This window comes from Vombatus ursinus, unplaced genomic scaffold (assembly GCF_900497805.2).
Source record: "Vombatus ursinus unplaced genomic scaffold, bare-nosed wombat genome assembly UNPS02014807.1, whole genome shotgun sequence".
Classification (NCBI taxonomy): Eukaryota; Metazoa; Chordata; class Mammalia; order Diprotodontia; family Vombatidae; genus Vombatus; species Vombatus ursinus.
In genome coordinates, this window is record NW_020954585.1 from 21,297,513 (window position 1) to 21,312,516 (window position 15,004).

The 15,004-nt window shown below is 35.8% G+C and overlaps 1 protein-coding gene across 2 annotated transcripts in view; it reads left to right on the forward strand.

The window, feature by feature from the left end:
• The window catches only part of DCAF12 (DDB1 and CUL4 associated factor 12), a 110,813-nt gene that overhangs the window by 1,461 nt on the left and 94,348 nt on the right, over window positions 1–15,004 (forward strand). For both annotated transcript variants that reach the window (XR_003570227.1, XM_027874539.1), the window contains exon 2: window positions 331–585. Coding sequence is in view for 1 of the 2 variants with exons in the window: in XM_027874539.1 (XP_027730340.1) it covers window positions 331–585 (255 nt within the window). In the remaining variant the exon portion in view is untranslated. The remainder of the gene's footprint in view (window positions 1–330; window positions 586–15,004) is intronic.

The following is a 15,004-nucleotide window of genomic DNA, read 5'->3' on the forward strand; positions in this document are numbered from 1 at the left end:
TCTTCTTCTTCTTCTTCTTCTCTCTCTCCTCTCCTCTCTCTCTCCCTCTCTCCTTCTCTCTCTCCCTCTCTCCTTTTCTCTCTCTCTCTTTTCGTTTTTCCTTTGTTCTTCCACATCTGTGGTCCTTGCCTATCAATCTGTCTGTAAGCATTTTTATTGGAGCTATGAGTTAAACAGGGCTTCTGGATTAAGTTTTTTTCTCCGTTGTGTTGAGGGCAGATTACTTAAAAACCTGTACGTTAGGTTACCAATTTTCACTGATGTTTATAGAGTTTTGTATTCAGAAGGGCAGTGGCTGCAGCCTGTGATTTCTGATATTGCTTTCCACAGTTTGGCTGGGATCATTCACTAAACAAAAGGAAAAGGCTCCCTCCAGTGAAGAGGTCCTTGGTCTACTACCTGAAAGGCAGAGAAGTCAGGTTGCAGAATGAGTCCAGTTACTACCGAGTGTTGCATGGTTATGCAGCACAGCACCTTCCCAGTCTCCTGAAGGAGAGAGAGTTTCACCTGGGAACCCTTAACAAAGTGTTTGCATCTCAGTGGCTGAATCACCGGCAAGTGGTGTGTGGCACAAAATGCAACACGGTAAGCAGGAAGCCTTGTTTCTTGTGGTTTCTGCAGTTGTATGGATGGACAATTTATTTTCCTATGTGACCTGTGTTAAAATGTAAGGTTCCAGACAAACCAGAATCCACCCCCCCTTCATTTTCTCTTAGTCTGCCCAGTTTGGAGATTGCTTCAGTCCCAATGCTTTTATTCCTTCTAATTTTTTCTCAGACCATCTTGTCTGTTTGGCTTTGGATTAACCAAGGTCATCCTAAAATAACACATTTTTATTGTGTTTATGACTTACATATAACTTTTATGTGTGTTGTCTCATTTGATTCTCACAATTCTTATGAGGTAGGAAGGGCAGAAGTGGTCTATGCTACTTTAGAGGTGAGAAAAAATCAGTCAACAGAAATTTATTAAGCATCTATTGTATTTAAAACACAGCAGGTCATCAATAGGCATTTATTAAGTCTCTGCTCTGAGTTGGGCACTGTGATAAGCAAAGGGGTACAAAGAAAGGCAAGAGAGAGAGAGAGAGTCTCTGCTCTCAAGGAGCTCCCAGTCTAATAGACTATTATTGAGCTAGATGATATGTGCTAGACACTGAGGATATCGGGATGACAATCAAGTAGTTCTACCTTCAAGGAGCTTACATTCTCTCTAAAGCCATACAGATAAAAGAACAGAGGTGCATGGTTTCTTGGTTCCTAGACTAGTGCTCTTCTCACTAGACTATGAATCAGGAAGAGCAGAAAAAAGTCAAACAGTATTTACTTAGCATTTAAAATGTGCCAGTAAAGAGTCAGACTGAAGATAGTTAGAAATAAGGAAGGAGAAGGGCATGATGGGAAAGAAGGGTAGTAAAAGAAGATAGTACTAGTAGATACTAGGAGATAGGTATTGATAAGCAGCTTTTATAAAAGATGCCTTGGGACGACAGCTAGGTTTGAATTTTTTTTAATATTCCCTTCTCTCTTGTATTTTGGGGTTATTTAAACAGATAAATTTAATACTGGACAAGATGAGGGGTTGGAGAGGGTACTATGTAAAGTAGAATGCTTAAGTGCTGTTGCCCTTTAAAAATATTGTTTATAGCAAAGATTTAAATTTTGAGGGGAGAGAATAATACCATATTAATTAGAAGTGAACTCCCACTTCACCTCCTGTTGAATGTGACTCACCTTATACAAGTACAATCAAACAGAATTTAGAATTAATAGGCTTCTATAAAACACCCTCTTTGGTCATGCCTTCCTGGTTGCCTGCTAATAATAGTTGCCTTAAAATCATCTGTTGTCATTGGTGAGAGAAGGTTGTCACATATTTGAGGAAGTTAAATCATATGCTTCCTTTTTGCCCTCTTTATTTTTCAAATTCTTTTGCTTTTTCAAAGCCACAGAATTTTATTTAAAGTAGTAATGTTTTAAAAACTAAAAATAATATCTAACATTTATGTAGGGTTTTAAAGTTGCAAAATACTTGGCATATATTATCTTACTTGATCCTCACAACAGCACTGTGAAGTGAGTGATATTATTATCCTTTATTATATAGAATAAATTACTTGATCTAAATGTTGGTCTAACAAATTCATTTCTTACCTACTGCTTCTGACTTTCTGTCAGGTTCATAAAATGTGGGAGAGCAGTGGTCTTCTACCATTCTTCCTTTTTTTTTTATAGTTAGTGAGCATCTTCTTTCCTTTTATGAATTTTAGAATCACAGACTATATTCTTTCCTTTGTGCATTAATTTCTTCATTTTGTAAAATGAAGATAATGATGCCTTCCCTAGACAATCAGTCTTAGCCCATCTAATGCTGTGGGTATGAAACTGAAGATCTTACAAAGTACTTTGATTTCCCTTCACCATGTGTGTTTATGCATAAGTACTAGTATTGGTGGTCTAAAATATGGCCTCAAGCAGTGCAGTACATCCTTGGCATAGTGCCTGGTATGTAGTAGGCACTTAATAAATAGTAATTGTTGCTGAAACTGTGTTTTCCTACTGAGACTTCATTTGTCTTTAGAGGAAAATCAAGTAAATAAGATCTTTGTATAATGACTTGTGTTTTAAGAGAGTAAGGACTATAGGGAAAGAGTTTTCTGTATAGCACTACATTTCCAAGCTTACTTGGGTATTTTACTTGTTGAAGTTTGCCGTTAGTAAAATACTTAAGAATGTTTACTTGAAATGGGCAAAATCCAATGAATCACAGAATAAGAGTATGTACTAATATTTGTCCATGGGTTATGGAAATATTACAGGGTTTATATTTTATCTCTCTTGATTTGATGTTCTTCAGATTATATCCTAATGCCACATAGATAACTTTTAAGGCGGATGATTTTCCAAATTAGTCTTGTAACTAAGTAGCATTTAGATTTCTAGTGGGACTATGACTTGTTCCGAATGAGTAAAGGTAACAAAGGTTAAAAGGCCTCTTTGAAAGTTTATGTTAGGTGGGTGTTCTGGCAAGTGGAAATTCCAACAATGGCATCAACGCATAACTCGCCAAGACTCTGTAAGGCAAGATTTTAGAAGAGTGATGATAAGACATGCTTCCCATCTCTTGGAAGAGAGGTGATAGGCTAGAGATTCAGAAAGAGATACATTTACAGACGTAAATAATGTGTTGATTGTTTTGCTTGATTATATTAGTTAGAAGGGAGGGCTTCTATGGGGGATGGGCAGATGGAGTTGGTAGGTACTGAGAGTGGTCCGAGAAAAAAAACTGTCAATGAAACATTTTTAAAAATACACAGTAGAACGTGAGAAGAAATTCAGAAACAGACACAGGCAAGCAGAACAGTTTTGTTACTACTATTGTGTTAGTTTTAACATATACTTTTGTGAAACCTTAATCTCTTTTTAAAAAATTTATTTTAAAATTTTCTTTGCATTTTCAGTTTGAAATTCTTTTCTCCCCTCCAGCCCCTTTCCCACCCATTGAGAAGGCAAGAAATATAATACCTGTTAAAAACATTTCTGCATTAGCCATGTTTCTCCCTCCTTCTTTGCTGCCCCCCAAATGAAAAATAAAAGGAAAAAATATGCTTCCCTCTCCTCTCTGAGTCTATCCATTCTGTATCTGGAGATGGATATCATTTTACATCGTGAGTCCTTTGGAGTTGTGGTGGATCATCATATTGATTAGAGTTACTAAGTCTTTCACAGTAGATTAACTTTACAATATTACTGTTACTGTATAGATTGTTCTCCTGGTTCTGTTCACTTCATTTTGTATCACTTCATATAGTTCTTCCCAGGTTTTTCTGAAAACTATCCCCTTTATTATTTCTTACAACACAACGGTATTTCATCACATTCATATGTTGTAACTTATTGAGCCATTCCCTGATTGATGGGCATCCCTTTAGTCTCCAATTCTTTGCCACCACGAAAAGAACTGCTATGAATATTTTTGTATATATGGATCCTTTTCCTTTTCCTTTGATCTCTTTGGGTATAGACCTAATATCAGTGTTGTTGAGTTAAAGGGTATGCACAATTTTATAGCCCTTTGGACCTAGTTCCAAATTCTTCTTCCGAATAGTTGAATTAGTTCACAGCTCCACCAACTCCATTAGTATGCCAATTTTCCACATCCTCTCCAGCATTTGTCGATTCCTTTTTCTGCCATGTTAGCTGATCCAATGGGTGTGAGGGGGTACTTAAGAGTTACCTTTATTTAAATTTCTTCATTTATTAGTGATTTAGAGCATTTTAAAATATGATTATTGATAGCTTTGATTTTTTTCTTCTGAAAACTATTCATATTCTTTGACCATTTATCAATTGTAAAATAGTTCCTTTTAAAAATCTTAATCTCTTAAAAGATTTAATTTCATATATAATTCTTTGTAATATATAATTATATCCTATATAAGCCTCTATATCCTTTGTAAATAGAAATTTTCATGTTTGATATTTGTTGAGTCTATAATTTTTGAAAAAATTTAATATAACATTAAACTATAACAGAAGGTCAGTTTAATAAACAATCCTCTTCTCCATTCTTCATTTATAAAAATGTTTGTCAAGGTTTAAAAAGAAAAATTTTTTTTAAAGAAGCAGCATGTGCTATAATTAACATATGGTTTTCTGAGCCACTGTTATTAGGATGATATTTTCCTGGAGAGTCATCAGTTGCCCCTAGTCTCAGTTCTTTTTTTTTAAAAGAGCCTTGACAGTCAAGAATAAAGGTGGAATTGAAAACTGGAAATATCAAGGCAGTTTATGTTTTCAGATAAGGTAGAGTAGCAGCTTGTTTCAGTGAAAAGTGAACTTGATTTGGGGTTAGAGAACCTGGACTTCAATCCTGCCTCTGTCACAGTAACTGGGCTTAAGTTTTCTTGTTTACATAATAAAGGGGTTGGACTAGAGAACCTCTAAGGTGCCCACCACCATTAGAATTATAATTTTATGATCTATAATTCTAAGAAGGTACAAAGATTAGGAACAATCTAATTTCGGGTGGGGGAGAAGTAGGGAAAAGGGAATAAAAGATCTGCATTGTAAAGATATCTGCTGAATTTATTTGCAATGTCCTGAAGGTATCAAAACAGATAAAGAATTTCATTGGGATGCAAGATTGATTAAGTCAAAGAACTTGACTGGCCAAGACCAAATTTTTTTCATTGTTTTCAATTATTTCATTTCTCTAAAGGAACAAATGGTATTTGGAAAATTGGATTTTAATCTTTAAAATAATAAAAATATTAAATTCTTTGGCTGGTTTCTGATGAAATATCTTTTTCATGTCTTATATTACCTTATTTATCTTATCTACCCTAGTGAGTTGGCAACTCTCTTGCCTGTTTGATCCATACAATTAGCTCACAGTTAAATTTGTTATTCCGTCCTTTTAAAGGAATATCTTGAGTACTTTTCTACTTTTTAAGATGAAGTATTGTGTCTTCTAGGTTTAACCCATTTTGTTCTGTTTTTAGAGTATTTTACTCCTGTTGAGAGATTTACTATGAAGTGGCTTTTAGAGACTTTTATGTTTTTGGCGTTATGGTGACTCTGCTGTGTGACCTTGGCTGTGTCACACCTTCGTTTTCTTATTGAGAAAATGAAGAACTTGTAGAAAATGATTTCTAACTTTCCTCCCAGCCTTAAGTATGGCATATATGACTAAATTCATTTCACCTGGCCACTTAGACTAAATTTTCTTTAGGTGTTAGGGTGCAAAGGGTGCCTTTTATTGCAAGAGTTTGAGGTAAAGGGTGCCAGGCCCTGCCTATTTCTCTTGACCTTCCCCCCACCCCACCTCTACCCTCACTGAATCCTGTATGTTGGGTGTAGAGGCATCAAGGATGCTTTGTAATGTGCTACTTTGCTGACACTTAGATTCTCAGTAGTTGAAGATGGTATGAGAGTAATAATGGATAAGAATCCTAGGATGTGAAAGCAATCACTTTAGTTCAACAAAAAATTACTCATTGCCCACTATTTGTAAGGTGTTGGAATTACAGTGTCAAAAACAAAACAGACTCTTTGAAGGTCAAGTCAATGTCAACAAACATTGATCAAGCATCTGTCATGTGTCAGTCACTCTGCCTGGTGCTTGAAGATAAAGGGAAGAGCAAAAGACAATTCTAACTCTCAAAGTGCTAAGAGCCAAATGAGGGAGAAAACATGTAAACAACTATGTACCAACAAGATATGTTCAGGATAAATAGGAGAAAATAATGAAGGGAGAGCAGTAGCATCAAGGGGGTTATGCTACCTTATGTTACAATGTTACTTTATGTATTATGTTACATTATCTTATGTTACATCACACACAGTAGAAAAGGAGTACAAGATGGGAAATTATGGTTTTTTATGTATTTTTTAAATCTTCATTAATCAAACAAATAAATATTTGTGTGCCTGCTACATGCAGATCATTTTGCTAGGTGGTACTGATATTTTAAAAAAAATCATTATTTTAGATCTGGAAGTAACCTCTGGATCCTAATCCAGCCTTGTCCTTTAATGATTAAGAAACTGAGGCCTGGAGAAAATAAGTAATTTTGTATAAAGTTATTTTGAAGAATTTATTATTTTATTAGTATGGAGTTTTTTCCATCAATACAATTATAACACCATAGTAGATCGTTTTGCCTAGACGTGTTCACCAGTTGACAGAAAACTGCTGATGAGGCTCTACTGGGGGATATGGGTGAGAAAAAGTAGAGTTAGGTTCAGATTATAGGAGCCCTTATGTGAAACTGTTGAGTTTGAACATTAGCTCTTTGGGAGGAAATTTTACCTTTTCTTAATGGCTGATAGTAGCTAGCCCACTTCATATTAAATAATATAAGCCCACACAAATATTTAATAGTGATTGTCCTATTTGGTGAGCCCTTCATCAAGGAAATGGAAGTCACATGTTTGGCAGCATTTCCACATCTGAGCTTTGGTAATATCCTAGGCATACTCATATGAGGTGCTGAATGTGTCACTAGCTTGGTGAGTCTGAGGGAAATAATCATCTTTCACTTTTCCTTTAATCTTTTATCATGAGACCCAACCCAGGTTCAGTGAGGACTTTTTGACTACTATACGTCTTTGAAAGAGGAAAGAGTTTTTTCCAAGGCAAATGTAGTAGCAGTGTGCCAGTTTTTACAATTGGAAAAGTTGCTAGATATCTTAATTCCTATATATTAGGCTTTAATAAATGGCAGTTATTTTTTCTGACACTAGTTATAAACAAGTATCTGTATGAATCCACTTTATTTTCAAATACTTTGTTAGAATCTCCCGGAGGGAACAGGTAAGCACAGGTTTAATGAATTTATGAGGGTTCCTTGTAGCCTTATCTCTTCTCAGTAGCCTTTTCTGTCTGTGGATCTTGTTCATGGTTCTTAAAGACCCAGTGCTGTCTTATCAGCTGTTCAGAATTACAGATCAAAAGGACAAAGGCAAAAGAACTTTAATCAACTTAGTATTCTTTTGTGAGGGAGCTAGGAGTGCAGTGGATAGAGCATGAGGCTTGGAATTGAGAAGATCCAAGTTCAAATGTGGCCAGACAGTTACTAGCACTGTGACCCTGGGCAAGTCACTTAACCTCTATTTGCCTCAGTTTCTTATGTGTAAAATGGGGTCACACTGGAGAAGTAAATGGCAAACCACTCCAGTATCTTTATCAAGAAAACCCATAGATAAAAGTCCATGGAGTTATGTAGAGTTGGACACAACTGAATATTATTCTTTTATGAAGGCATTGAGTTTTTTAAGCTTCATTCTTTTGATCTCAAGACCAGGTCACTGTAAAACTGTTTCGAAAAACCAGTTAGGTTTCATCAACCACCTTCTTTTTATAGTTCCAGAATAGCCAAATATCAGAGAAATGTGGACATATCAAATTGGGTGGGGCCACTTATACCCCTCTCTGGGATACTTCTTTCCTTCCAAGGTAGGGTCATCCGGCTGAATTCTGTCTCTTGGTTTCACTGGACTTCATGGAATCAAACCCTTTCCAGTAATTTGTAAAACAAAACACAGAACAAAACAAAACAAAACCTTTGATAACTCTTTCCACTTATTTGCTTTAACATAGTTGTTACATGAGGAAATTGAGACAGAATATTTGGTGATGAGTCATATAGAAAATTTAGTCAGTCAAATCTGAACTAAGCTATCACCTCTGCTATTTGATTATTTTAGTCTTGCTTTTAATGACACTGAATGAGTGATTTTTAAGCATATATAAATAGTGTCTAACACCATTAAATTTCTGCTAAGCCATTTTTATTATGCAACTTCAATTATAATATTGTTGTGTTGAAACAAAGGTGGAATTCTTATCCTTTCTGGTTTGTGACTATTAGCCAGTGACCTAATAACTTTTTTTTTTAATTCAGCAAACATTTACTGAGCATTTCCTGTCTTTAAAGCACCATATTAGTAAGTAGGTCTACTGGGATAAATAGTGACATTGTTCTTAACCCTCAAGAGATCTAAATCTTTCAGTGACAGCATCCTTGGTTTTCCTATAAATCTAGTTTGTGTGTGTATGTGTGTAAAATTATTATACATCTGTATGCAAGTAGCTTGTAAGGTTCAATTTTACAATAATTTTACATTTTACAATCATTTTAATAAGCACAAGGAAATAACATAATTTAGATAAAGCAGTCTCTGGCTTCTGGGAGTTTAGTTATCCCTCTGCCTTATCTCCTTATTTGACTGTAATACAGAATTAAAGAGTTATAAAATACAGTGCCATATGAGGTTCCTACTGTCATATTGGTTGATCCAAACCGTTTGATTTTGAAAGTGACTGTCATTTGATGAATTTGTTCGGCTTTCTTGCTTGCTATTGGTGTGATTTTTTTTTTTAATACTGGGACTCATGGAATTATCTTTACAGTAAGGCTTAATTTGGAGTTCATGAACTCCTTTTTGTTTAAAAATGCTTAATTTTGATAACTATATCAATATGATTGGTTTCTTTTACAAACTTATGTATTTTATGCACTTGAAAATATTATTCTGAAAAGAGGTCCAAATACTTCATCAGGTTAGGAAAGGGTCCATGACATAAACAAGGTTAACAGTCCCTGACTTAGAATTAATAGGCAATGGCAGAAATAAATTCATAATAAGCCCTTTTTATTTTCAGGGTCTTTTTTCTGTTCTTTTTGTGCCATATTATATGAGAAACTTCTCAACCTCCATTCTCTTATATGGGCCTGAATTGATACTTTTTCTATTCCATTTTGTTTGTTTTATCTCTGTTACTAGACTTTTAGCTCCTTGAGGGGAAGGCTTATGTTTCTAATCTAGAACTGCAAGGGACCTCAGACCATCTAGTCACAACTCCATCTAACAGATAAAGAAATAGGTTTAGAAAGGCTAGTGATCTGCCCAAGGTAACACAGGACCTAGTCAGCCTCAGAGTCAATATTCAAGCCAGTAGAATGAGGGTTCTTTAGCTCCTAGAATAGTGCTGTACATGTGGTAGATATTTAATATTTTTGGTTGTATTTTTCACTTTGTGAAAGGAGCTTTAGAATCCACTCCTTGATTTTGAGCTTTGGATATACTTCCTTCCCCCCTAGTCAGATTTTGAATGGATAGGAAGAATATTCTTGTATCAGCTGTGTCATAGCTTCTTTTTTTGTGGGCATATCAGATTTAAAAAATACGCCATCCAAATAATTTTTCCCCTTCCTTTTTTTCCCTCCACTTTTCCCTCCCTTTGCTCTGGTTTCTCTTGGCTACTGAGAAATAATAAAATTTGGCATTTTCATGGCATGTTTATTTATTTAGCTGGATTATAACAGGCCTTTATAAATGTAACACTAGGATCAGAACCAAGTAATTGGTAATTAGTTTTCTCTAAGTTACTTAGTGAGTTGATAGATCTAAGAGTAGAACCTATTTCTCCTAACTGGGGGGAGGGAGGGCTGGGTTCTGTTAAAAGACACCTAGCCATGCCTTAATATCTTGAGGCTTGGTGTAGGAATGGCTAGGAAATAAAAAGTGAAGGAAAGGATTCATTATTAAAGTAACTATAATTCAGTTAACAATTCTCATAAAAGACCATAGGATCTGTATAACCAACATCATCTCTGCCCTGTAGCAGTTTGCATCCCAGGTTTTCACAGTTGAAGGCCCTCATCTGAGGAATGCCAGTCAAGGACCAACAAGGAAGGTTAGCACTTTATAAGGTCAATATTCTCTTTTCCACTTCAGCAAAATGATCTATCTTTAACCAGGCAGTTTTAATTGATATATAAAGCACAAAAAAGGATGAAGTCTCAGGTGAAATGAGCCTTAAGAATAACACTCCTGTATTCTGATTTAAATGCAGTACTTGCAAGTTTGAAATAATTGTTAAAATCACTTTAAGGCAAAACTAAGATTCATATTTAGAACCCAGAAGGAAGAATTCAGACCCAAATCTCCGTTTAGATATCTTATTTAATTAAATTTGCTTTTTTAAAAAAATTGACATCTAGTGATTTTCTATTACCTTCATTTCTGAATATATCTTCTTTCAATCTCTCCTCCCCCACCCCCCTCCCGGACACTCCTGGCAAGTGATTCCTTGAAAGGAAGAAAGAAAGCAGTTGAATGAAACTAACCAATACATGTTACATTATGTTATGTTATGTTGTTACTGTTAAAAAAAAACCGATTACTAGGCGCTTCGAGAGAGTATTGTTACTGTTACACTGCTAGAGAATTCTAAAGTTAGACCAGCTAGTTTGTGACTAAGTATCAGATTGACAATTCTAAGGGCAACAGTCTTTGTTGTAAGTATAGAATGGAAATTTCCCCATGACTATCCTACAAATACTACCTGTAATCCTTATTTAGGACCACCAAAGGATAGAACGTTAAAAGCATATTCAGTCTTTAATCAAGGCCTCCAGAGTCATGGATTAAAAATAAATTTACTAGGCATTGCTAGATAATATTTCATTGAATAATACAGCAGTCTTTGTCTTTCAGGAAATTTTGAGTAATGTGACCTGAGGATACTCTTAATCCCTAATATAATGCCTCTCCCTCTCCACCCTGCCCCCCACGATTAAAGCGTGTTTCTAATCTTTGGTAGGGAGAGCATGTTTTACTCAGGCTTGACTGATTTCCCTTTATAAAGGAGTCAGGGAGGCTATTTAAACTGTTGGAATGTCTGCCAGGTCATCTGAGATGTAAAAAAAAAACCCAACCTGTGGAGGGAGGTTAATGCTCCCCAGTTTTGGCAGGATTTACTGCCATCATGGTGAATAGAGGTAGAGGGGAAGCCCTCTCTACCTTTATCAATGTTGTATCTTTATTGATCCTTTTTATGGTTGAGCGAACTTCTTTTTATTAAATACTTCACGGCCCACAAGTTTGTCTTTGTTCCAGTCCTGAGACTAAACCACTGGACTGGTTAGTTCTTGCCTGTCATATATAGAGACTGAACCAGTTATTTCATTAACGTAGGGAACTCCTAGGTGAAGAAACTCAATCTGCCAATGAAAATCAGCACCCTTTCTGCAACTTACAGTCTTAAAGAGTTTCCTAGAGCACTGAAAGGTTGACTTGTCAGTCAGTATGTCAGAGGTGAGACTTTAAGTCTTCCTGACTTTGAAGCCAGCTCTCTATCTACCTCACCATTATAATCTCCAATACCTTAGTTCAGAAAGTTAATATTTAGTCCCATTTTTGAACTAGCCAGCCTAGTTCTCCTGTATTGTCCATCTTTAAGATATCAATTGCCCTTTTGGGGTAAACAGTACATTTATGGTCTCTGACTTGTTACCCTTTGTTGCCTGTGCCCTCCAATTCTAACCTGGGCACCATAGCCATTGCCCAGGGGATCGATTCTTGTGGAAATTTGACCTCACAACTAACTCTACATTCTCCATTGGCACATCTACTGAAGACCCAGAAAAGAAAGTCATCACCATCAAACTCCTTACCACTGTCAAATAGCTCAATGGATATGGTTTCATTCATGGAAATAAAACTAAAGAAGATGCATTACCATCTGCCTTTTTAAAAAAAATTTGCTGTACCCTAAGGACTGTTGGGACTTTTCACCTTTCTTGTTAATTGTAACCTTCTATATATGTTGACTTCTCATGACAATGTGAACTGCTTGAGAGCAGGAATTGTTTTGCTTTCCTATTTGTATCCTCGAATTTAGCACAGTGTTTTGCACATAATAAGCACTTCATTCATTCCTTCATAAATGCTTGTTGCATTCGATTACTAACTTCTTCCACTAATTTAGTAAACTCCAGAATCACTTCAGTGATCAAATACAAAATCTTCTAGCACTCAAAGTTCTTAATAATTTGGCCCCTTCCTACTTTTCTAGTTTTCTTACACCTTTCTCCTCACACCCCAAATACTCTCTGATCCAGTGACACTGGCCTCCTTGCTATTCCTTCCATAAAATACTCTATCTCTAGACTCTAGGCATTTTCACTGGCTGTTCCTTGAAATACTGGAATACTCTAGAAGCTTGGAATACTCTCGCTCCTCATCTTTGCCTCTTGGCTTCGGTGACTTCCATCAAGTCCTGGCCAAAATCCTGTCTTCTACTAGAAGAAGCCTTTCATAATCCCCTTTAATGCTCGTTCCTTCCCCCTGTTCTCTCTCTCTCTCTCTCTCTCTCTCTCTCTCTCTCTCTCTCTCTCTCTCTTTCTCTGTTGATCGTACATAGCTATTTTCATGTTGTCTTTTCCGCATTACATAGTGAGCTCCTTAAGAGCAGGAATTGTCTTGCTCCTTCTCATTGCTTAGCACAATTCCTGACATATAGTAGGTACTTAATGCATTCTTATTGAATGACTGACAAGGAGTAATGGAAGTGGTCAATTGAAACTGAATACTTATAAATAGTTTTGTTATGTTTTGAAGATATTGTAAGAAAAAAGAAAAGATGGAGGACCTTGTTAACACATAATTGTGTTATGCAAATACAACTATGTAAACGTGGAAGGAGTTGGGGGAATAAGTGTTACTTGAACTTTACTTTCATATAAATTAGTTTAAAAAGGGCAGAACAAACACACACAGAGTTTGGTATAGAAATATATTCAACTCAACAGGGATGTAGACAAGAATAAGAAGAGGGGAAAGGGAATATAAGAGGGATGGGAGATTCAGGGAGAGATTTTATTTATAAGCAAAACAAACCTTAAGCTTGGAGAGAAGAGAGTGAAGAGAAGGATAAATGAAAAAAAGTTTAGTGACTTGAAATAAGGTATTAACTTGGGTGAGATGCGTATAGAGAAGAAAATTAGGAGTAAATAGAAAGGAGGGAGATAAATAATTAACTATCATAAATATGAATGGGTTGGTTTCACCCACAAAATAAAAGAGGGATCAGACTGGAAGGAGGGAAAGAGAAAAAGCATTTATATAGTCCCTATTCTGTGCCAGGCACTGTACAAAACACTTTTTAAACAAATATTATCTCATTTGATACAACAACCCAGGGAGGTAGATGTTTTTATTTTACAGCTGAGAAAACTGAGGCAAACAGGTTAAGTGACTTGCCCAGAGTCATGAAGCTAGTATGTGTCTGAGATTTGATTTGAGCTCAGGTCTTCCTGATTCCTGGCTCAGCACTCTTTATCCTCTGGGTCACCAGCTCCCTCTAAGGATTAGAAAGCAAAATCCAACAGAATGTTGTTTACAAGAAACACATTTGAAACAAGGAATCACACTTTAAATAAGAGATTGGAACAAATCTATTATGCTTCAGCTGAGCACAGAGAAGCCAGGATAGTAGTTATGACTTCAAACAAGACAAAGTAGTAAAAATAGATTTAATTAAAGCAGATAAAAGAGGGAAACAACATTTTGCTGAAAGGTAACAGAGACAATGACTTGATTTCAATACTTAACATATATATGTACCCACTCATACAACTTCTAAATAGTTAAAGAAAAAACTAAATAAATTATGAAGAAAAATAGACAATAAGACTATAGTAGTAGAGGATTCAATTTATTCCTATCAGCCCTAGGTAATTTTAGCCCCCTGAAAAAAAAGAAAAGAAATTAAGGACTTGAAGAGAATTTTAGAAAAGGTAGGTATGATAAACCTCTGCCAATTACTGAATGGAAATAGAAAGTATTATGCATATTTCACAGCTGTGCATGGCAACTTTATAAAAATTGATCATGTCAATGCATAAAAAAATCTCACAAACAAATGCAGAAATATCATATATATCCTTTGCTGATCACAATGGAATAAAAATTATATTGAAGGACTCTTGAAAATAGTATTAAAAACTGAATGCCTAAAAAAATACTATTTGTCATACTGAAGGCTGTCTGAGAAGGGGAATACTTGGGATAGTTATGATGATATAAGAAACAGAAATGTCAATAAAAATGTATCTTTTAAAAAAATCAACTGAATACTAAATGCCTTAATCTTCTCCTAGCCCTGTTCTTGACTCCCAGAATTCCAAAATATTATTTCTTATCCTGAAATTTCCCTTTACTGCCTGAGGCCTTCTCACTATGGAACACTCAACTTATCCCTGTAGCCTTATCAACCTGAAATGTACTGAACCTTTCTCCCATTGGTAAGTTCCACCATTTTGTGTAGGGGCCCAGACCAACCTTCACTCCCCTCTAGGACCTGTTCTTAGCTTTCTGAACTTTAAAACCATGCCCTCTCTCTGAGTACCCTTCTTCTCTCCCCCCCACCCCTGCCCCCAACTTCCTTCTATAAATTGTCTTCTCCCATTAGAATATAAGCCCTTTGAGGACAGAGACTGGTCTTTGTTCTTTGTATTTGTATCTCCAGTGCCTAACATACAAGTGCTTTAATAACTGCTTGTTTCCTTCCCAAAGAATTGCTGGGTCAAACAACAAATAGAAATGGTTGATAATTTCATTAAACATATGGACATTGAGACAATATCCATAATTTTTAGGATTCAGACAAAGCAATCCTTTGGAGGAAATGTATATTTTGAAACACTTTTATT